Source organism: Balearica regulorum, chromosome 1, assembly GCF_011004875.1.
Source record: "Balearica regulorum gibbericeps isolate bBalReg1 chromosome 1, bBalReg1.pri, whole genome shotgun sequence".
NCBI classification, from domain to species: Eukaryota; Metazoa; Chordata; class Aves; order Gruiformes; family Gruidae; genus Balearica; species Balearica regulorum.
The window spans coordinates 133,176,173-133,200,345 of record NC_046184.1 but is presented as its reverse complement, the minus strand read 5'-3'; the positions used below and the strand labels follow the sequence as shown (position 1 = coordinate 133,200,345).

Genomic DNA, 24,173 nt, shown 5'->3' with positions numbered 1-24,173 from the left:
TCTGGCAGCTTCTTGCTGCAAGACAAGTATGTGTCTTCCAACCTGGAGTTCACTTGCAACTTTGCAACTTGAAGCACAATGGTGACTCACTTGTTTGTTTCTGAAGAAGAACTTCTGCTTTAGCTAATGCTCTAGTTGTTTTTAATCCACAACCACTATATTTTATAATTTTAAGCTGCCAAGCTCTAAACTATCCTGATTGTAGTAGTTTTCTTTCATCATGCTGTATGAGATGAAAGTGGATCTTTTGATCGTTGAAGAGATTTTTCAGTACAAATACTCAAAAGCAGATAAAAATCACAACAGCCTGTTGTCCCTACCACCACCCAGTTTCACTATAATTTCAATATAACTTAAATTTTGTGTTTTGGTACAACGAATGATACATGAATGACTATGTGAATAAGTGGTGCTCCCAGCATGTTTTTTCTTGTAGACAGATGAACTCTTCATTAGTATCCATTCACTGGTGCAGTTAGTGGTGGAAATAAGCATGTGATCTTGTGCAAAAGATAATATTCTAATCTTCGTTGCTTTTGTCTGACTCTTTTTCAAGTTGATTTTTGCTGCTTTTAGGTGAGATTGCTAAATTAAATTTGTGGGGCTTTTTTGGGCTTCCCCCCTGCACTGGAAAGCTCTTTAGGCATTTTGCAAATTGACTTGATCACTTTAATAGATCTTCCAAATATGTGTGCGGTAATTTATGTAGCAGACTGACATTTCCCAACCGAAAGGTGTTCTAGATGGCTCAGCATGAGGGCATCTCTTGTAACAGCACAAGTTGATTCTTTGTTGCTGTACTTTCTCTGCAGTGGATTTGCACTGAAGACAGAGTTTACTTCAACGTTTTCAGTTTAGTGTTCAAAGTCCTCACTAGAATTGCCCTTGGTACCTGACACATTGCTGTTTCTGTGGTGCTGCGTTCCAGAAAACTCAAAGCTTTCATCCTCTGTTTCAAGGAAGCTTATGTTAAGAGAGGAGTTGTTGGGGATTTTTTTTTTCTTGTTCTAGAATGTGAATCTTATTTATTGATCTTCACTTATTATAATGGTCATAAAGTCTTAATACAGTCTGAGCCACTTTGGAGATTAGTTGTCTTGACTTGGGTTTCACTTAATTGATTTTTTCACCTGTGTAAGTTTAACAGGTTTTTTTTTTCAACTAGAAAATGTGACAAAACTCACCTTTTATTTAAACATGGTTAGTGTTCAGTTAATCTGATAATAGACATCATCATAAAAAAAAATCTCTATAGTGTTAAAATAAGCACATTAAAATATTTTCAATATTGTACTTGCTGTTATCTCTGAAATCTGTGAAATTGGAGCAAATGTCTTGTAATAGACTTTCACACATTGACATAGGAGCAATATTTTCAATTCAGATGAAACCACATGGAGAGATGTTTCTATAGATTTCAATTTCTTTGGGTTTTTTAAAACAAGCTGTTTTGAGGTTGATGGAGTTAGAGAGTCTTTTTCTAATTAAAGGAGAGGGGGAAAAAAAGCAAACCCAAAGAAAACAAATCCCCAGCACTCCCCAAAAATCCGCTGCTGTACACCATTTGCCCACCATTTGGTTTAATCACTTGTATTGACTTCTGTGAAAGAAGATCTGATGATGAAAAGCCTTTGAGTTGTTTCTTTAAATATGTTTCCTGCACATATGCTTGCATACTAATGTGAATTTATTCTTGAAATGACCTGTCTGTGGGTGTTAGGACAGTTAGTAATTGAGTGGCTTCTTTTTGTCCTTTATTGAAAACTTTGATGGCATTCTGTGCAAGGCTAACTTTGTAAAAGATGGATCGAAATTATTTAAATAACATGCCTCTTGACCATTTGCCTGGAAAATGCATCAAGAAGAAATGATAAATAATTTTTATAGTCTAATTAGAATGTAATTCTGTTCATTTGCATGTATTGTATTTTCCTATTAACTTAGTATTAAATTTGGGGGGGCTTCCACCTCATATTTTTATGTTTGTTCCATATTTTCGGTATGTCCTTTTAAAGGAAAAAGTGATTTCTTGGGTTTTTTTCTTTTTAGTTCAGATAGTGAGCCAGTAATCTGTATTTAATGATATGTCTGAAGATTACAAGGAAGAGTAGTCATTGTGGTTGTTTTGATCGGCATTAGAATGCCCACAGAATTTAGTTTCAGCATTCATTTGCTATTTATAAATACATTGTTTTCACCTTTACTTTTCTGTTCTCTTATGAGAAAGCTCCATCCCAGCCAAAGCCAGTGCAGAGAGGAACATCTGACTTTCAGAATGTGAATGGGAGTTATTTTTAGCACAATGAAGACAAAACTGGGTTGGTAGGAGGGAGAAAGTTTGTCAGATTAAAAGAATTTTGGTCTTTTTTTGTTAGGAGATGGTCTTTTTAAATCACCAGTATGCTTTGTGTGTGCACGTATGAAAGATTTGGTAGCTGATCCAGTTAGGAATGCATCAGAGGACTTTTTTTGTAAGCAGCCAGGTCTTCTCCATCTGTTGTTTTGTGTGCTGACAGCATGGTGGTATAGGCTTGCTGGTGCAGAGTATGTGGCTGCTGCCACTGTGGAGAGAAACCTAGCAGTGTGCTTTTTGACAGCAGGCTGCCAGAGAATAGAGGGACCAGAGACCATGATGGAAGAACTTGAGAGGCCCTTTCTTTCCACAAATACCCTGCTGAGCTCAAACTTTAGAGCAGTCCTTCAATTGACTGGCTGCTCAGTGCTCCTAATGTGTTCCCTTAAAGACAATATATTGTATTTTTCTTGGACAGGAACTCCCTTTGTCTGAACGTGCACTTTTTCTTTTTTTGTAAAGGAAGATGACTTTTATGCTCAACACTTTTTTCTTTTTTTTCCTTCTTCTAAGCATGAATCTTCAAACACAAATGTGGGAATTGAGTCACAAAGTGAGTCCTAATGTGTAACTCTTTGAAAATAGTAGGTTTTTTGGTAATTATTAAACATGAAAAAGCTCTGCCTGTAATATTATTTTATAGCCTGGGGATTTAAAGTCCATGGCAGATTCCCAAAGGTAATATGGGACTAAATAGTAAGCAACATGACAAATGAATATAGGATATTAGTAGAGACTGGTGTTCTGAGAAGACAGAAAGAAAGATTAAAATGAAAGAATCAGCTTCCAGGAACAGCACTACAAATACTGTGTCAGATAAAGGAATATTAGCTTCTTCCACTAGAAGAGATTCTGTTATGAAATAAGACCTTCTATCTAAAAAAAAGAAAAATCCCAACTTTTTTTTTTCCTTGCCTTCCTTCATGTAACAGTATCTCAGTAAGCAGAAGTTTACTTCAGCGACAAATGTTGGGCACTTCTGTTTGACAGAAGTGAATGCAAAAGTGTCAGGCTCCTTGTGCCAAATGAAACAGCAAAGGCTTTGCATTTACCAGGTTGCTGTTGAGAGTGTTATCGTCTGAACTCTAGCTGTTTTTCTTCAGAGCTGCTGCAGGTATGGTGAAGACCGCCCAGCATACGTAAGGACCAGCATAAACTGCGTAAGAAGCTGTCACACCCACAACAGACATACTTTTTAAGGTTCTTATCGGAGGGGAAGACTAAAATGGAAGCAAAATTGTCTTTCCTGTCCTTCTGTTATGACTCATGGGAGCTGCTTTTGTGCTCAAGGCTTTGATAATCAGTCTGCTTATTTGTCACTATGGTCTTAGAAGCATGCTGCTAAGCACCCACTCTTGAGTTGGCCACAGCTGTTAGAGAAGCTCATAAACTCTGAGAAGTGAATTTAGTTCATATATCCAGGATGAGCTGAATTTATTTTTGAATCTGTACTTGCATACAAAAGAAAGAACGCTCACAGAACAAGATAAAACAAACTAAATCATTACTGGTGCCCTGGAGTTCAAGCTCAGTTTTCCTTTAGGACTTTAAACAGGTATCTTTAATAGTTGGGAGTTGATTCAACCCTTTTCCTAGTTGTGCGCTTGCTGCAGGATGGGAACTTTGTTCAAGTTCTTCCCCCCCACACCCTGTCCCTGCTGGCATCGAGGCATACTGCTTTTTAGGCCAGTTATGCGATGATGACTTCCCTTGATGTATAACTCATCCAGATGAGCTTGCAGTTTTCAAATATTAAAAAAAACCCAACCAAACCAACAATAGTGAAGTCAAGTTCCAATGATGATACTAGCAATGTCAATAAAAGCTTGCTGGAGCTGAATTTTAAAACCTATGAGCTTGTGCAAGCAACCTTGGTGGTTTGCTTTTACGTAATTTGTTCAAGTTTGACAGTTTTCTAAATTTTGTATTTATTTTCACCAGCTGTTCTTTTCATTCCTAATTTTTTTTTATGAGCAGAGGAGGATAGATTGAAGCTTAGAGTATGAAAAATGGCTTGCATAATTGCAAGTTCTTGTTGCTTTTTATCTCTTCTTCAGCTTTTGCTTTTTTCAACTTCTGCTTTGTGAGTTTCTTCATATTATGAAATCTTGATGACTTTATCCAGAACCTTGTCCCATTAGAAGGTCTACTATCCCTCCATAAAATGGGACTACAAGAAGTCATAGATTTTTTTTCCAAATGCAGGAGTGAAACTGCTAGTTAAATTTTGCCAATATGAGTCGTCGTCCCCCTACTCCCTTCCACCCCATTCTTAAAGTCAGGCTATTACTACTAGTGTCCTCCTCATAGCCATTCAAATACTGAATTGGTTCTTCCTAATCTGTAATTCCTCATAATACTCCTGGCACATTCTTCTGGATCAATAAATCCCAAAAAAATTCTCCAACTATTTTCCTAACCCTGTCACTTGTGTATTCTGCTATATCACTGAATCAGATGCTTGTAACTTTAATTAGGATTTTCCTGGAAAATCTCAAGAAATAGAACTACACATATAAAGGGGAGGAGAAGGAAGAGGTGCTGTAGTAGTGATACATCATGACTAATAGAGGTGGTTAATGCTTCCTTTCATGTGTGTACCTTGTACCACAGAAGATGTGCCAGGCTTTGGATTAATGCGTAACCATCAAAGACAGATACTTACACGGTATAAGTTCTTCATATCTGTTTACTGACCCGCTGTTTTGTTAGTAAGCAGATGAACGTGTATGCAGCCTCTAGAAATTCTTAGTTGTATCTTCTCAGTGAGTAAAAATTGAATCAAAGAAAATTCACTCAATAGCCAATGTGACTATTAAGCAGGTATCCTTTATTGCAGCGCTGGGAGTCGCACCGGGATATTTCCACGAACGTGCGTCTCGACGAGAAACAAATTGTTCGTGATTTATATTACAAAGGAGTTTACATATTCATTAGGTTTCTGATACATTTAATACATATTCATTATTATTCCGGGAACTCCTGAATATATGCTAATGTCCTGATACGCCTGCGCAGTTTCTTTCTCAGGTGGTCGTCAGGGGTCGTCCTCCTCAAATCTTCCTCTTTCTCCTCTTCTTCAGTGTACAGAGTTGGGTGACCTCTTCTTCATTATCCCCGTTTTGCAAGCTCAGCAACCTTGTTATCCATCCTGCCCAGATGGTCCCAGGCTTGTTGGCATGTTGGGCCTCCCTTTATCAGGTTGCCTCAAACTTTGTGTCTTTTCTAGTTCATACCCAAGGACTATTCCCTAATTTACGGCTTCTCTTATCCTGCTTCTGCATTCCAACTATTTTATTAATTGTTTTCTTTTGTACTGGAGCGTGAGACAGGCGAAGCCTGAGTTTGTGGGGCCTGACTCAAGTATTGCCAAGTTATATTTTTTTTTTTTTAAATTGTTATACGCTAATTAGATTCCCCTATTCATTCCCCCCTTTTCATTAAAGTTGCGAATTCTTTCGCAAGAAGGCCTACAATACATTCTCTTTTTGCGATGTTCTCTTAAAGTATTTCCCTGACTCTACTGCGTGTCTTATCTTATTTTGTTTCCAGTTCTCATATTCTCCTGAAGTTCGCCTACTACACCAAAATGCACATTGTATTAATATACAAGTCAGGATTATCATCAGTCCTATAAGCAGGACAAAACCAAATAGCTGCCGGAGCCAGGTCGAATTAGGTAGCCAGGAAGTTAACTTGTGCCAAATTTCTTCAAAACCCCATGAGGTATCTTCTTTAGTTATTTTATGCAATATTTCGCTTTGTCTACGGATTTCGTCTAAATCTGTGGAGATTCTACCGCTTTGGTCTATGTACATACAACAGCTTATATTTATGGTTGCACAAACACCACCTTGTGAAGCTAATAATAAATCAAGGGCCATTCGGTTTTGAATCACTTCTTTTGACAGACTAGTTATTTCAATTTGCAAGGCCTGTATTGCATCAATGGTTTTGTTCTCAATGTTTTCTATTACTGCTGAAATGTTCACTATAGTTTTTTTCTAGTTCACTTACCCCTAGCCATGGGAGAAACCACCTTACAAAACTATGGAACTTAGTAAACCTATCTGCTATAGCGTTATGAGTTTTCTTTATCCTTTTGATGGAAGTTGTTATTCTTTCATCCTGTGGGTATAGTTTGTCAACGATAGTAATGTTAGGAACTAAAGCTCCAAGAGTACAAGCTCCTTTCCATCCTAGGGGCAATATCTTCATAGCCAATGTACCACATAGCCAATACCACCCCGTTCCTAATGGGACCGGGAGTCCAGTATAGTTCAACCTTTGAAAAACAGGATCAATCAATGTCATATTTAAAAATGGACTTGTTATATTTGAATATTCTCCTACAAAGGTGCCCTTTCCTGAACTTACTAAACAACTATTACTTGAGGTATAATTCGCTATCATCACGTCTACCTTCCATTCCTGGTTCCATTTGGACTGGGAATCTTTTCTAAGGGTGGTGTTTGCCCAATAAACCGGATTTGTCCAGGAGACATTAGATGGAAGCGGAACTCCTATTAAGGATATTCCATGGCTGGAATATTTAGGCATCTGAGTGATGTTTTGGACTAGAGAGAAGTGTAGATTTTGATTCCATCCTTCTACCTGACTGACATGGCTCAGGCACTTGAAATGGTCCATTCCACTTCTCTTCCAATGGTTTACCTGTGAAATTCTTAACATAAACCTAGTCTCCGGGTTTAAAAGGATGTATGGGTTGATCTACTCCTCTAACTCGTGTTGCTAGAACAGTCTGTTCGATTATATTTAACTGTCTGTGACTATTACCTTTTCCTATTACACCCATCTGAATCTTGTTTGAGGTATTCGGGTTATTCTTTAAACAAATTTCGCACCTTTGGGTTACTTGTTTCACACTAGTGTACAAATTTCAACTTACTAGCTTCTGGTTTAATTGTTTATATAAAGCATCTGTACCCCAATGTGTTTTCTTATGTTCATCTAAAACTAATTTCCATAACAAATTAGAGGGTACTATTATTCGTCCATCTGGAACATAAAACCATCCATCTTTTCCTTTGTTACCTTCTAAATCATTGATTAATTTTTTATCTTCTTTGGAATACTTATCTGGCTCCAAATCAGAATTTGGAATTTGAAGTTTACCATCTGGAATTAAGGCTGCCATCACTTTACCCTTTTCTGCTGCCTTTCTAGCCTCTGAGTCTGCCAATTTATTGCCAATCTCTTGGTCGGTGTTACCTTTTTGGTGCCCTTTACAATGCATAATAGCTACTTTTTCTGGAAGATTTACGGCTTCTAGTAACTTTAGAATTTCTTTTGCATGTTTAATATATTTTCCTTGAGCAGTGAGAAGTCCTCTTTCCTTCCAGATAGCACCATGGGCATGTACAACTCCAAAGGCATACTTTGAGTCTGTCCAGATATTAATCTTCTTCCCTCTTGCCAGCTCTAACGCTCGGGTTAGGGCAATGATCTCAGCCTTTTGTGCTGATGTCCCTGCAGGTAATGGTTTTGCTTCTATTACCTTTTGGGTAGTGGTCACAGCATATCCCGCTTGGCATTCTCCATGTTTCACAAAGCTGCTTCTGTCTGTATACCAGGAGTCCTCGGCATCGTGGAGCGGCTCCTCTTTTAGATCGGGGCGACTGGAATATACCGCTTCCATCGTTTTAAACAGTCATGGACCACCGGCTCCGAGATTTCCCCACTAAGAAAAGAAGCTGGGTTCACAATGTTAGTGATGACTATAGTTATATCATCTTGTTCCACTAGTATTGCTTGGTATTTCAGAAATCTAGAGGGGGAAAGCCAGCGTCCTCCTTTTTGTTCTAACATGGCTGAAACTGTATGAGACACCATTACTGTAATTTTCTGGCCCATTGTAAATTTGCGTGCTTCCAGTACATTCAGGATAACTGCAGCTACTGCTCGTAGACATCCAGGCCACCCTTTGCTTATTTCATCCAATTGCTTAGAAAAGTAAGCTACTGCTCTTTTATAAGGGCCTAGTTGCTGAGCTAGCACCCCTAAGGCTATTCCTTGCCTCTCATGAGAAAATAGCCAGAAGGGTTTAGACACGTCAGGAAGACCTAAAGCCGGTGCTCTCATCAGTTCTGTTTTCAGTTGTTCAAAGGCTTTTTTGCTTCTCCTGTCCAGGTCAACTTTAACTGATTATCTTTTAGTAATTGATTCAATGGTTTTATTAAGAGTCCATAATTATATATATGCATAATTTGCACCATCCTGTCATACCTAAAAAGATCCTAAATTCTTTTGCTGTTCCCGGCAATGGCGTGCGGCAAATAGCTTCTTTTTGACCTTCTCTTTGTCCTCCTGAGATCTCAAATCCGAGGTAAGTGACTTGTTGCTGAATCACTTGGGCCTTTTGCTGGGAAACTTTGTATCCACTCAATCCTAGAAAATTTAACAAGCTCACTGTCCATTGGGCGCAGTCCTCCTTAGTAGTTGTAGCCACTAGTAAATCATCCACATATTATAATAAAGTCCCTGTCTGAGATGGAGGAGTCCATGTTTCGAGTTCTCGGACCAACTGGTTCCCAAAAATAGTAGGGCTATTCTTAAGTCCTAGAGGTAACACCGTCCAAGTTAATTGTGTTTTCCTGCCTGTTTCAGGATTTTCCCATTCAAAAGCAAACAGCTTCTGACTCTCTGCTGCCAAGGGCAGACAGAAAAATGCATCCTTCAGGTCCAGTACGGTAAACCAAATTTGGTCCTATACTAGCTGATAATTCTTCCCATCCGGTTTCTTCACCGGTAAAATTGGGGTATTATACTCTGATTTACATTATATGAGCAACCCGTATTCTATAAAGTTGAATATTAACCTTTTAAATTCCTTTTTGGCCTCTATTTTTAATGGGTATTATTTTGTCTTACCAGATTTGTTCCAGGTTTAAGGATAATTCTTACGGGTTTCGCTCTTCTGGATCTACCCGGGACCTCATTAGCCCGTGTCAAAAATGTCACTGTATTCTTCACCTCCTCGGGAATTCCTTTGTTAGTCTTAGGTTGCTCCTGCAACATAAAAACTCTTGCCTCAATGGCTTTAGATTCAGGGATTAATAATTGAACTTTTCCATCTTTAAAGGTGATATGCATTTCCAATTTACTCAATAGGTGCCGTCCCAAGAGTGGTATAGGACATTCAGGCATATATAAAAATTGGTGAGTTATCCATTGTTTTCCGAGCTTAAAATTTAAAGGATGGAAAAGGCACACTGTTTCGCTTTCCCTGTGGCACTCACAATGTTTACTGTATCATCGCTCAATTTTCTTTGATAAGTATTTAACAGAATAAGTTGCCCCGGTATTTGCAAGAAAATCTATTTTCCTTTTTCCCAGCTCTACTGTAGCCAGGGGTTCTGCTGGGGAGGTTTCCCCCGGTCCCCTTCAGGACCTAGTTCAGGGGAACTGAGGTTGAAAGGGAGCTGCTTATCGTGCCTCCTCCAGAACCTCTGCACTGGTAGGAACAGGACCCCTAAAACGGTCCTTAAATTTCTGATAATCCCATTTTCAATGTCCCAGTTCTTTACAATATGCACACTGATGATCTCCTAAGGTATTACTGGTATTTTGTGCTGGAGGGGCCCCGCCTCTCCCCCTTGGTATTGCCGTCCTCCCTTGAAGTTAGTTTGCTGACGCTTCCTGCAGTGCAGCTCTCAGGTTACCCTCTCTTTCCCTGTCTCTCCCTGCCTGTCTCCGCTCTTTCATTTTCTTGTTGTTCTTTTCTAACTTCCTTCTACAAAACAACATCAATTGTAACACTGTATTATATTCCAAATTCTTATTCTTGGGCTGTTTTTTTTTTTAAAACTTCTCCACTCTGATTACTTCCCATTTTACTATCTCACCAACCACAAACAATCTTTACTATTTCGGTAGCACACTCCTTTTTCTCAAGGGGTTCACACTTTACACTTAGCACACTCTATGTCTGTCCCAGATTGAATTCACAATTTCTGTTTATACCATAAACATTCAAAAATGATTATTGATTCACAATATTTTTGGGGTGTCAAAAGCAATATTCTGATTCCCACATTTATCAACAATTCTACTTCAGGGGCTGCATCATTCGGATTTTTAGTTAATCTTTTAACACAGCAATAAAGGACATCCAAACTTACATGTCAATGCTACTATTAATCTAAATAATTACCCACAAGGGTATCATTAATCATTCGCTTCGTCCTTCTCCGGCTGTTTCCCTCGCGGGATAACAGAACCGCGGATCCGGACTCCACACTCGCTTCGTACGTGATTGTACGTCTCACACACTCACACAAATTCAAACACCTCAAGTTATACTTGAGAAAGAAAAGAAAGGAAAAAAAAAGAAAATTCTTGAAACTGTAACTGTTCAGCTCCTAAACAACCAATACCTCCAGACAGTTAGTTTTCAAGTGCGTGTGTGTGTGTAACAGTAACTGTTAAACTCCTAGACAACCAATACCTCCAGACAGTTACAAGTGCGTGTGTGTGTGACAGTAACTGTTAAACTCCTAAACAACCAATACCTCCAGACAGTTACAAGTGCGTGTGTGTGTGTAACAGTAACTGTTAAACTCCTAAACAACCAATACCTCCAGTCAGTTACTGTCCCAATGTATGCGAATAAGACGCTAGCAGTCCCGCATACGCTCAACCCTGCGTTATAACGTAACGACCTACGGGGAGCCACCAAACAACCGGTTCCAAAAACAGAGTAGTAACTGTTAAACTCCTAAACAACCAATACCTCCAGACAGTTACTTAAACAAATAAAAATAAAAACAAAATATTTTAAAGAATACCTTTCAATAGATGGTCCTTGTCTGCCCCCGCAGTGATCCGATTGAGGAGAGGAGTCTCTCCGGAGAAATCCCCGGGGGTACCCAAGAGAGTCCCAATCTCAATGGGTCCTGCAGCCGGGCAGAGAGGGTCCCATCTGGGGTGCCAATCTGAATCAAAGAAAATTCACTCAATAGCCAATGTGACTATTAAGCAGGTATCCTTTATTGCAGCGCTGGGAGTCGCACCGGGATATTTCCACGAACGTGCGTCTCGACGAGAAACAAATTGTTCGTGATTTATATTACAAAGGAGTTTACATATTCATTAGGTTTCTGATACATTTAATACATATTCATTATTATTCCGGGAACTCCTGAATATATGCTAATGTCCTGATACGCCTGCGCAGTTTCTTTCTCAGGTGGTCGTCAGGGGTCGTCCTCCTCAAATCTTCCTCTTTCTCCTCTTCTTCAGTGTACAGAGTTGGGTGACCTCTTCTTCATTATCCCCGTTTTGCAAGCTCAGCAACCTTGTTATCCATCCTGCCCAGATGGTCCCAGGCTTGTTGGCATGTTGGGCCTCCCTTTATCAGGTTGCCTCAAACTTTGTGTCTTTTCTAGTTCATACCCAAGGACTATTCCCTAATTTACGGCTTCTCTTATCCTGCTTCTGCATTCCAACTATTTTATTAATTGTTTTCTTTTGTACTGGAGCGTGAGACAGGCGAAGCCTGAGTTTGTGGGGCCTGACTCAAGTATTGCCAAGTTATATTTTTTTTTTTTTAAATTGTTATACGCTAATTAGATTCCCCTATTCAAAATAATAAAGAAATAAATAAAAAGATTAAGTTTACTTCTTGTTTTAGGAGAGCAAGAGAAGTGTATTACCTACTGCCAGAAGCTTCTTTAACAGCTAATGGATGACTTTGAAGTCAATTAGAAGTTTGTAACTGACTTCAGCAGGGCACAAATTGCACTCTTTCTGTCTTGATATATGAAATGAACTGTTTACTTGATATACCGTATACTGATATACGACTCTGTGTACTTCTAGAACAGAATTTTATTTGTCCAGATTTTGTGAAGGCAAATGTCTACCTGAAATTTTTTTATAATTCTCACTAAATGTCTCTACTAACTATGTAAAAATTACTTCCTCCCTGCCCCAGCTATTAATGATTAGAAAATAATGAATAGCATTTTTATTTACGACTGAGGCCTGGATATAAGTAGTTAAGTTGGATGCTTTTGGGTGATGCTGTAGAATCATTAATGCTGTAATGGTCATTAAGGGAAAAGGAGTTGGGGAAGCACTAGGGTTTTTCCCCGTTGTTTTAATTTAAATGCAAATAATCAGGTACCATAATGCTGTAATAATAGTCTGTACGTTCATTCACAGAACGTTTATACAATTCTTGGTTTCTAGATATAAGCCTTACATGCTATTGCAAAACAACTACACTTGTATTAAAATCTCACACTGTTATAGTTCTGGATTAAGTAAAACTAATTTCTTGTTCATTTCATGATGTTTCATTTTGCTGAATTGGCTGTGTTTTGTTGAATGTCATGGTAACATTGAGACTATCTCGGAGATCTGTTGCTTTAATTCCTAAGTTGTTGAGGTGCTGTGAATCTGGCTGCCTGAGAAGGGGATGTTAGGAGAATGAGTGTTATTTCCCTACTGAGAACCTTTGAGAGCTAAAGAATGGCCTTGTTTCCCCTTCTGCAAGGGTTGTCATTCTAACCAGCAGGCAACTTATTAAAACAGACCTATGTGGTGCTCAGTGCACAGAACAAAATTGTGGTTGCTATTAATAAGGTTTTCCTTGCTATTTCCAGTGTTCAGCTTGAAAGAATCTAGCCTGTCTTCACTAAGTTACAGAATAATGTAATTCTTGCTATGGATAACTTACTTGAAATTGCTTTTTTGGTTAAAACTTCTAGATTTTATTTTTCTTTATTTTTATTATTACAGTTACTCACTCTGCCATTCACAAGACTGCATTCATGGAGTTTGAGTTCATGTTACCAGATTCCCTGCAAGAATCAGTGATTTTAAAAACAGGCTTAACAAGGCCAGTGCCTTTTGAAAAGCAGACAAATGCCAGCAAGTTAAGTGAGTGCTGCTACAGAGCAAGTATTTTTAGCAGTTTCTTTTCAATCTTTCAGGAGCTTTTGAAGGCAAAGATCTCAAACAAGTGTTTACGTCTTGTCTAGGGATTAGATGGGTCTAGCTAGTCTGAGTTCACTAATGTTGCAGGAGAGAACTAGTTTGAATTACTACCCCTTTTGAGGTGATGCAGCAAAAAGTGTTTTGGTATGAGTCCATACTACTGCGACATGCCACTTGTCATCTTTTCATGAGCTCTCCTTTTCATTTTAAGATTAGGTTCCCATGAAGTGCTCTCAGCAGAGTTGCGCACGAAGATGAGACTGGAGCTAGTGCAGAAGAGATGGGTCACTCAAGTGCAGTTTTCTATTGGGAGTCCCCCTGTACGTGAATCTGTTTTACCTTTGCTGTCAGTCACAATGCACTCTGGGGAGAATTTGAGGAGCTGGTTTGTGTGTTTCTTTGGGCCAGTCGAAGTGTGTCACTGATGGCGAATGAACATCAATAAGTGAGTTGACAGACTTTTACCTTCAGGGAACTGGATGTGAATGCTGCTGTAGGTGCAATGTGTCCAGGAGCACCAGAGTAACAAGTGGATCAGCTTTCTGTGGCTCTTAATTTTAATGAAGTGAAAAGGGAAACTGCGTGATCGGTGGGGAGAGGAAGATGTGTAGAATTTCAGACAGGAAGGTCAGATGCTTGCAAATCTAACCTTTATTTCCCAATAAAAAAATAGTTAATGTAGTAAATACCCTTGCAGAAGTCTTAAAATAGAAAAATAAAAATAGTGGATCACAAGCTGCTGGCCTGTAGAGCTTTAAGTAGTTTATGAGAAATTTAGAAATTATGAATGAAGAGGAAACCACATCTAAATTTCTTGTGGAGTTTTTGATATGTTATCTCATAAGCTTCTTCACTGTTTTGTCATAGATCCAAAAAATATTGTGTACACTGTCAGGCAGAAAGACAATGTATGGTAATAACATTAGGAGCTAAGTAATAAGTGTTATCACAGACTAATTTTTCTAGAAAGACTTGTCAGTGAATTATGTTGGGAACTGAAGTAGCGGATTTGGTGATTTTTATCGCATGGTGCTAATAGAAAACAGAATATATGTTTTCTGACTGTTCCTTTCTTTCCAGCAAGTATTTTTGCTGTTCTGGACGTGACTGACCTGTTTTCTTGTGTTTTGTTTACGTTATGGCATTAATGGTTCTTTCAAGGTCTCTGTAGCGGTATTTCCATCACTCGGCTGCAGCACGGGGACAGCTAGCTGTGCCTGGGGGCCAGGCACCAGTCTCTTTCAGTGGAAAGCCAAAGCAGCTCTGTGCGGGTTTGGTTCTCGCACTGATGAGCAAGTGAGCAGATGCTCCCGCTCTTCCCATTTTTGCCCATTTCTTAGTTCGTTGTTAAAACCAGAAAGCCTGGACAAACAACGCAGAAGCGTTTGTGAGAAGGAGATGCCGAATGAGATAGGAGGAGAGTATATGGAAGGGAAGACAAGGAGTGTTTTATACAATTTACAAGTGAGGAAAAAAATTCATTAAAACAGTAAATAAAACCACTGAAATAATCCATTAAGGAGTGGGTAACTTTTTTAAAACAAAACAAAACCAGCCAATGAAACCCTAACCATCCCTTTAACTTGGCAGTCACTGCTTTATTTTCAAAGTTTGTTTCCAAAATACTGTGGTTGTTTAACTCTGAAGTTGCTTCAAAAATAACACCCACACACACTCCCAATTATCTCCCCTTATCTTGCTGAGGCTAGTGTCATTGTGATTTCCCTCCACCTTGAGTCATCCATTTTGTTGTGTGTGACTTAGTCAACACAGGGCTTTTGGCCAGCACCCCTAGCTTACAGTGAAATAGCAACGAGACTTCCCGTTTACGTGAGCTGAACCCAATATCACTAGGTCATGCTCACCCATTACACATAAGTTAATTAAATGAATTCACATCTATCCTGCCATCTTGTTCCTTGTGAGTAGTCCTGTTCCTGGAGCACTGAACTGTGGAAATGACATATTTACGATTCATGGTGACACTATTTTAGCTTTTTCCCCATTTTGAATGTGGGATGTATGCCTTTAATGTTAGGGGAAAAAAAATGCAATCTGGATTAGCAAAACCAAACTTGGGTGTGTTTAGTTTATCAGATTTCTAGATTATAGGAGAGATGTGGTGAGCCTAAACCAGACAGCACTAAAAACTGTGTTCTTTTCCCTGTGTATAGTTGCTTGATTTGACAGATTCCTTCAATGTTCAGGAAACATGGACAAAAACCCTTTGAAAACATTTTTTATTACATTTCCATTACATAAGCTGATAATGGAAATAATTTTCTAAATCTGGCTGCTAGTCAGTCTAGCAAATAAATTTCTTTTTTTTTTTTTTTTTAAACAATCACAGTAAATAGTAGTATAAGAGTATTTTCTATTGTTTAGTGTTCTTTCTACCTTATCCTTTTTGTCATTACAGTGGACAAATAACAAACTGACTAAATACAATTTGGTTTTATACCTGGCTGTCAACATACACCTAACTGAGAACATTAAGTAATTATAGGTGTATTTTTGCTCACTGAAATAGTTATTTTCTACAGGACAGAAGCAAACAAAAATGTTGCTAGGAACTATGTAAGTTAGTTATTATTGTAATAGACATCCTAAGTCTGGAATTACAAGGCCAGCTATTCTGTCAGATATATGTTCTCAATAGGTTCTGTCCATTATACAGGCTGCTAAGCTCTCTTGATCATAAAATGTAGAAGTAAATTAATTGTCTGTTGCAATTGTGTGACAATATTGGTGTGATGTATACATACCACTGCACTCTTACTGAAATAAAACAAAGTCCTAATTACACTATTTTCTCTTCTTTCCCCAGGAAGCTACTGACTGCCTAGAAGTTAAGAAAGGGTGTGAGAAGTCTGGTTGATCAAGGTGGATCTTTTTTTCCAAGAGCTTTTTCACAATTGCCTTTTGCATAATCTTTCGACGCCCCTCATTGTGCCATGTTTTGTGGCTCTCACCGTAAGAGGAATTTGTCTTGATGAAGATTCCTAACATTGGTAATGTGATGAATAAATTTGAGATCCTTGGGGTTGTAGGTGAAGGTAAGTAGTATTTTAATAAAAAATGAATTAGAATTTTGTATAGATTTGATTTAGTTCTCTTGATGGTAGTAAGTTTTCATTTGCAAACTATTGCTTATATGCAAGTCTTAAGAAACATCAGTTTATTCTCTACAGTTTCTTCTAATTCCATTCCCAGATGGAAGGAGAAGTTTGGAAGATGAAAGAAAAGGAAGAGAAATGGGACAGTTTTGTGTTTTGGGAAGGGGGTGTTTGAGGTTTTTTTTAAAGTTTACTATATTAATTTTTCTGTAGTGATAGCAGGGAGATGCAAGTTATCAAACTTCTCTATAAGTATATTTAAAAAAATAATTTCAGCATTTGAAAAATCCATTTACTTTCAAGCAATTTTAATAAAATTGTTTCAGTGCACAGGAATTTCGTACGGTACCTGTATGTGCAAGTTCCGGATAATAATACTGGGAACAATATTATTTCTATAGCCAGGAGAGGTAACTGAAGACTGTTTTATCTTGCTGCTATTTTTTCTGCTTTGAGATGGTTTATCTCTTTTCTTCTTTGTTTCAGGAGCCTATGGTGTTGTACTTAAATGCAGACACAAGGTAAGTTAATTGCTTTTAGTCAGAGATAAATGTTCGTATTTGAGTGAAACAATGACTTTTGATGAGAACTGAGGTGTTACTATGTATTAGATATGGCAGCTCGGGTGGGCTTTTCCTTGCATTCAGTTATTCAGTTTTTTAATTGCAATACTGTCAGAGAATTGGCTACAGCTAGTACCAAACATCCATTTTTTGGCATTTAATATTTGTCTGAAATATATGAAGTATTACTAATGTTTCATTAATTTCAACTAAGAAAGTTTTTTTTAAAAAAAAGAAAAATAAAAAGTTGATGTGGAATATAGTTTACACTCAAGCAGTCTCAATTAGAATGTCAAATTAATTGCCAAATACTGCTGTCTAAGCACTTACCTGTCTTGGGATGGGGAGAGAGTGGGATCCATGGGGAATTTCTACAGCTGTTGGACAATCAAATTGCAGTAAGAAAGCACTGACTTTTATGCTTGTTGATTTTAATTTGGAAAAGGAAGAAGTAAAAAAGGAAAGAAAATAACCCGTTTCAGACAAAAATGAAGTCTGGCAAGCTGTCTACACTATTTAAACTGCTGTGTTACTTGGGTATATCTGAACTTGCTGCTCATCAGCAGGGAACTCTGACATGAACTACTTTGTGGTCTTTGGAGCTGCAGTGTAGTCATGTAACAAAATAACTTTTACTTCTATGGAGCAAGATATTTCAGAATCATAGAATGATTCATTTATAGTGATTCAAGAATATGCTAAAGTTTTTTTTCTAGAAAAAAAAGTTAACACTGTGCAGAGGGCCTGTGTTCCTGTGGTGGCTTTTAGCATGTACACAGAAGGACTGCTGCACAGGGCATATAGTTATATTTGGAGTGGCTTACAGTATTATACTGACTTAAAGTTAAAAAAGGGAAAAAAAATAATTAGAACTTGGAAAGATCCTATCTCAAGGTGAAGCCTTGTCTGGCTTGGGGGAATGGCTTTGGTAAACTGGATATTTTTGGGTAGCTGCAGAATAATAATTCAGAGTGAATAGTTTGAGAGCGCCTGGGTAGCGACAATGCTAGGCAACACTCTCCTTTATGGAAGGTAACCTTACCAAGACTCAAGAAGTTCTAGGATTTCCTGCATTGCTGAGTGAAATTTAAGCTCTGTATGTCTTCAGTCATGTCCTCATCTGGAAGAGTTCAATCTGTTGTCTGAGTTCCTGTAAGAATTACTTTACAGTATACCAGATGACTAGAAAGGAAAGGCTTTGCTTTAGCAGAAGGAAATGCTTCTTCCTACAGCTTATGTAATGACGCTAAATTGCTTGTGAGGATCTACATTTTTAGGTAGTTGCACCATTTTTTTTCCTGCATCTTCAAGCTTAATTGAAACAACTGTGGTGAAGTTCTAAAACAAAGTGGTATTTATTACAGCATCTAGCGAGTGGGTTTGCTAAGACATAGGGTTTCCAGTATTTGGAGATCTGAAAAAATGGTGAGGTATGTTGCTATTTTAAGCTTACTAATTTATGATTCTCACTTACTTAAAACCAGCTGCACCCAGCCCCCAATAGCAGATGAATTCAGGGGCTATCTGCTTTACTAAAAAAGAACAACTATCTAAAAGTTAAACTTTGACATGCATCTTTTCCCCTATCCTTCCTGTGGCTGTTTGTCATAATGACTTTTTCCTTTTATGCCTTGGTAAAATATGTTGAGAGACACCTGTCCCCAGCTCTTTTGCAAGGTACTGCACAGATTCAGAGCAGGCACGTCCTGCTTGTTGCCTAGATATGCAAGGTCTATTAAGAAAACTTTTAATAATTACCACATGAACATTAGTTCATTTTTAATTACAGGTATCATAATAAATAGAATTATTTACTAGTTTTTATATTTTTGATGGTTTTAATTATTTTTACTTGGCTTATTCCTTTTAAATATGGAGGAAAAGCGGCTATAAAGGAAGAGAGTTGAAGGAACACTATCAATTGGAGCTTGAAGATGTGAAGAGATGCTGCCTGTTTGCTCCAAATCCAGGCAGAAAAGATCCATATTATAGACAGAAATGTTAAGGCTCTGATATTGATTGTTGACTAGAATGAACGCGATAGAACTGAGGTTGTAGAGAAACACCCTTCTAATGGGGTGGGGAAAGGAGGAAGAAAAGGGGAGAAGAGTCTAATTCCTGTGACATCAAAGATGTTATAAACTAAAGGGGTGAGTTTTAGGTGAGGCTACTAATTAACTCAAAATGGGAATTACCAAACCATAATAATAAAGGTTGTGCATTAAGAAAAGTTACTTGTAAACAAAGGAAGAAACAACATATTGCTGGATCATCTATGTAGTTGTTCTCCTTGATCAGGAACTGTTTTTTAATACAACTTTCCTACTTGTATAGGAAAACAAAGGTTTAATTCACTTTCATGAAGTCTTCACAGAATTACCTGGAAATGCAAGGATATGTGGGGTTTTTTTACTGTTTGGCTGCTGATGGGCATACTTTTTTGTAGTACGGATGAAGAAAGTTGTTCTTCCACGTGATCTGTCTGCAGGTAGCACAGTTGAACTTTCAGTGTGCATTGCATAATAAGTCTATTCCGCACCACATAAGAAGTCCAGAAACAGCATAAAAACTAGACAATGTTGCAGTATTTTTAATGTATGTTTGGTATATACCAGGCCATCCTTGGTCATGTTCCCTCAACACGTACTGCTTTTCTTTTTGTGCAAAGCCAACAATTAGGTCTAAGAATTTGAATGTAGAAGTATTTATTTTCATCTTTATAAGTGGCAAGATGCCAGGATCAAATTTTCAGCTATTGTAAGTCAATGTACTTCCCTTGTATTGGTGAGAGAACAAATTTTGTGTAAAATGAGGAGCTGGCCCCTAATTGCAACAATTTTCTAACATATAATCCACTAGTGCTTCAATAAATATGTAGGGTTTTGCCCCAGTGCATTTCATTGGTATGTGTATATGGATTTAAATTGGAGAGAATGGCATAAGGAGCAAATACCTTGTCATTATTATATGTGGTTTTTCTTTCTAAGGGAACATTATCAGGAGAGCTAAAGTAGCTCCTCTGGAATGACTGTGTTTACATTATTATGCAGAATGTTTTTGTCACAAATCCTTTATTACTAATTGTGGTTTGTGCATAAGGATTACTTGCTTATCTGTTGGTTTTTTTTTTTTTCTTTCCTAATGTGAAGCTAATACAAATAATGTTGAGATAAAGCAGATCTGATGTTCTGAAAAGCTTTTTCCTTTTTTTTTTTTTTTTTTTTTTTTAGAGAGGACTTTTCATAAAGAAATATACTGGAATACATTGTGTTTGAAAATACCAGAAATACATTTTATTTTCACAAACTATTAAAATAGACTGTCTTGGCTTATTTACTGGAGCTCAGCTATGTTTTTCCTAAAAAGAAAAGCCACTTGAACAGTTCAGCAGTGTCAGAGATCACGGCTGAGGAAAAGAATCTTTGCTTATGCTTAAGACTTGTCAAATACTTGCCCTTTAAATAAAACCAGTGTGCCCTTTACTTTGCAACATGGGCTTGCAGCTTCATGCAGAGTTATCCTTTGCTAATAGGAACTTAGGAACAAGTATTAGGAAGACTCTGACATCAGATAAAAACCTAATAGGATAATATTGTGACTTAAAATCAATAAAATGATAGGAAGGTGCTGTGGGAAAGCCATAGGTGTCCAAAACCAGGCACACTGAAGAAAGAAGCCGAGAGGTCATTCATTAGAATGAGGCAGAGCTCACAACAGGGCAAGGCTGCAGAGGAAGAAGGATTCATACTAGCAGGCAGTCAAACCATAGCTGTTCTACTAATGCTGTGTACCTAGTTTGAAAGCAGTGATTCTAATTTCTGCTTTAGTTCTCATCTGCAGAGCATGCATAGTGGTTTGCTTTATCTAGCCAGGGTTTTATCAATGTTCACTTGAATGTTTGAGAAGGACCCAGATGCCAGTCTAAAAAATAAGGTCATTTTTTTTACTTCACAGCAGGATTTCATTATTATCCAGTAAGTAAGGAATAAACTGCATCTTAAGAAATGAGCATGAAACACCTGGACACCTAAAGCTGATCATTATATAAATAACAAAGTGTGGTAGCTGGTGGTTTTCCACTTTTAGACCTGCTGGTGTCAGGAGCTGGCAGAAAGTTGCAGGAAGAAAACCACTGAAAATAGGCAAAAGGGAAGATGCCTATATACATATATCTGTATGTATAAATTTATGGGGTTTTTTTAGGTTAGCTGGGTGTGCGGGAAGGTGTGTGGTGATGCAAATTCTCTAAAAGCATAGCAGAAACTTAAGAAATCTCCTAGACTTATCCTTTCTCATGCTGTGTGTTATCAGAGTCCTTGGAGCCTGAGGGGATGCAGTTTAATGATTTAGCAATTTAATACCAGTTGTTCTTGTATGTACAACATCTCCCACCTAGTAAGATGTTTATTGGTCTTTTATTTTAGAACTGTGTGTGGTTTTAGTTGTTCTTTATTGTATGAGGCATTTTTAGATCTTTTTCTGTAAGATAAATACCACTGAATTTCCTTATTACAAACGAACAAAAATACCTCATCTCCTCCTATGACAAGGTGACTCGCTTAGTGGATGAGGGAAAGGCTGTGGATGTTGTCTACCTGGACTTTAGTAAACCCTTTGACACTGTTTCCCACAGCATTCCCCTGGAGAGACTGGCTGCTCATTGCTTGGACAGGCATACTCTTTGCTGGATAAAAACTGGCTGGATGGCCGGGCCCAAAGAGCTGTGGTGAATAGAGTTACCTCTGGCTGGCGGCCGGTCACAAGTGGTGTTCCCCAGCGCTCAGTACTGGGGCCAGTTCTCTTTAATATCTTTATCAATGATATGGACGAGGGGATTGAGTGCACACTCAGTTAGCAGACAACACCGAGTAAAAATGGTACAGGTAATCTTGCATCCCTTTAGATGTTGGGAACCTTGAATTGTGCAGCATCAAATGGGCCTCCCATCGGGGTGCAGCATACTGTGCAGACGGTGTCTGTAAGAAGGGGTTACCCATTTTCATTATTCAAGCTATTATGGAAAACTCTATTAATCACTTATACAGTTAAACAGAATGGATCTTTGTGTGAGAGCTTCTTGCTGGGCTTTTAGATGAAAGGCAAGGCCATGGTAGGTGCAGAGTGGGAGCTGCCTGCGGGCTCCTCTGTTACAACGGGCTGACTGAGTTTGTCCTGTGGCCAAGGGACTAATGCAACACAGCACAGTCCTGGCCTGCTTCAAGTGAACTCTGTGGATCACTAACAATTTGGTGTACAATGGTCTTCTGGTCAGGCTTAACTGCCTCTTACGTTATCATCAACCTGCACATTCCTGTTAGTTCATTGGTCAGTTGTGTCAAGAAATTGCCTTCTGCATTTTCCAAAAATCCCCTGATTGTCTCCATCATGCTGTATTACCCTTTTAGCAGATGCTGGAGTGCTCTAAGTCCTCTGTGAAAATGACTTTATTGTAAGGCTTCCCTTAAGAAGGCTTTATTTATTTTGCTCTTTTGATCAGGTGCTTTGAAGCAGATGTCTGCCCTAATGTCACCTGTGTTGTTCTGTCTTCCAACACCCATGCAAAAAACTTGTGACTTGTTTCTTACCTATTTCAAAGCAAACATCCGTGCATTCAAGCCTTCCTTTCCTTTGCAAGAATCATCTTGCCTTCTTAGCTTGTTCTCCTCAAAATATCCCATGTCTGTTCATGGCAGTGCTCTGGTCATGCAAGCTATCCCACCACATTTTCTGTAATCCTAATGACTGATTTCATCGTCTAGGGTGGTGAGTAGATCGGATAACAAACATTTCTGTCACTGTACACTGACTCCTAGTTCCTCCTGTTTGTTCCCGTGGTGCTTGCATTTTGTGTACAGGCACCTGGGCCCGGGTCATGCTGCTTTGACAGAGGGAATGAGAGAGCTTCATACTCTTAGGAAATTCGAGGTGTCTCTGATGTTATAAAAACAGTTCTGAATTTGCCTGGTAGCAAATTCCTTCTCCAACTCATAGATCTGCTGATGTTATTAATGTAACTCTTCTCACTGGAAATCTGCTAACCCTTCTTTTAATGTTGATGAATTTCTCTTTAGTGTCAAAATTAAAAGGTAAGTGTACTTGTTTGATAACTCGTGGTTATCTTCAGTGTGATCTTCAATGTGTTATGGTTTCTTGACATTATTGCTTTAGATCTGGCTTTCAAAGTTCCTTAGCTCTCCAGGATGTGTTAAGCCAAGTGGTTGAAGTGAAGAATACAGTCTTCATTGCAGTTTATCTTCAACTTTTTTTTCTGGTGTTATCTGCTGTACTGAAATGAATACAACTCTTTTTTTTTTTTTTTTTTTTTTTTTTTTTTTTTTTTTTAGTTTTGCTTTGGATTTTACTGATTCGATAGTAGTTCCTGTTTGGATGACTGTGAAGTGAAATGATGAGTAAATGAAAAATCTGAGTTCTCAAAATGAGCACAGGTTGCTGTCTGCATTTATTTTCCCCTCAATGTTACAATCTTTCATATAATGGAAGTAGTATGAGCTGATTTCAGATTTTGACTACTCAGCTAGAGAAGAAGCTAGCAGTGTCTGGTGTTTGAAGCCTGGAATACTAGCTGTCCTGATTTGGAAGCTTCTGGTTCCTGGCATTTGTATTTCACTAAACCTTTTGTAATACTGTGACAATTCTAAAAGACTGTACCAATATTCAGAAAGGTTATCTAAACAACAGAAGACACAAGTTCATGTCACTCAAAGGCTTAGTAATGGAAAAGTTGATCACTAATCAAGAACAAAAGGATGGATATATAATTGTGCGAAGTAGGTCTTGTCAGACAAACCATATTTCTTTCTTTGAATCATACAAGGCCAAGTGCAAGGTTCTGCACGTGGGTTGGTGCAATTCCAAGCACAACCATAGGCTGGGTGAGAAATGGATTGAAAGCAGCCCCGAGGAGAAGGACTTGGGGGTATTGATTGATGAGAAGCTCAACATGAGCCGGCAGTGTGCGCTTGCAGCCCAGAAAGCCAACCGTGTCCTGGGCTGCATCAAGAGAGGGGTGACCAGCAGGTCGAGGGAGGTGATCCTGCCCCTCTACTCCACTCTTGAGAGACCCCACCTGGAGTACTGCGTCCAGCTCTGGGGGCCCCAGTACAGGAGAGACATGGAGCTGTTGGAGCGAGTCCAGAGGAGGGCCACGAAGCTGATCAG

General features: G+C 38.5%; 1 protein-coding gene across 3 annotated transcripts in view; it reads left to right on the top strand.

Annotated features, from left to right (window-relative positions):
• CDKL5 (cyclin dependent kinase like 5) overlaps positions 1–24,173 on the top strand; it is a 151,223-nt gene that overhangs the window by 42,238 nt on the left and 84,812 nt on the right. For 2 of the 3 annotated variants that reach the window (XM_075775560.1, XM_075775557.1), the window contains exons 2-3: positions 16,143–16,371; positions 16,918–16,952. In XM_075775560.1, the coding sequence (XP_075631675.1) occupies positions 16,308–16,371; positions 16,918–16,952 (99 nt within the window). In that variant the 5' untranslated portion in view covers positions 16,143–16,307. Of the gene's footprint in view, positions 1–13,117; positions 13,259–16,142; positions 16,372–16,917; positions 16,953–24,173 lie in introns of all 3 variants that reach the window. The other variant, XM_075775558.1, reaches the window with a different exon arrangement.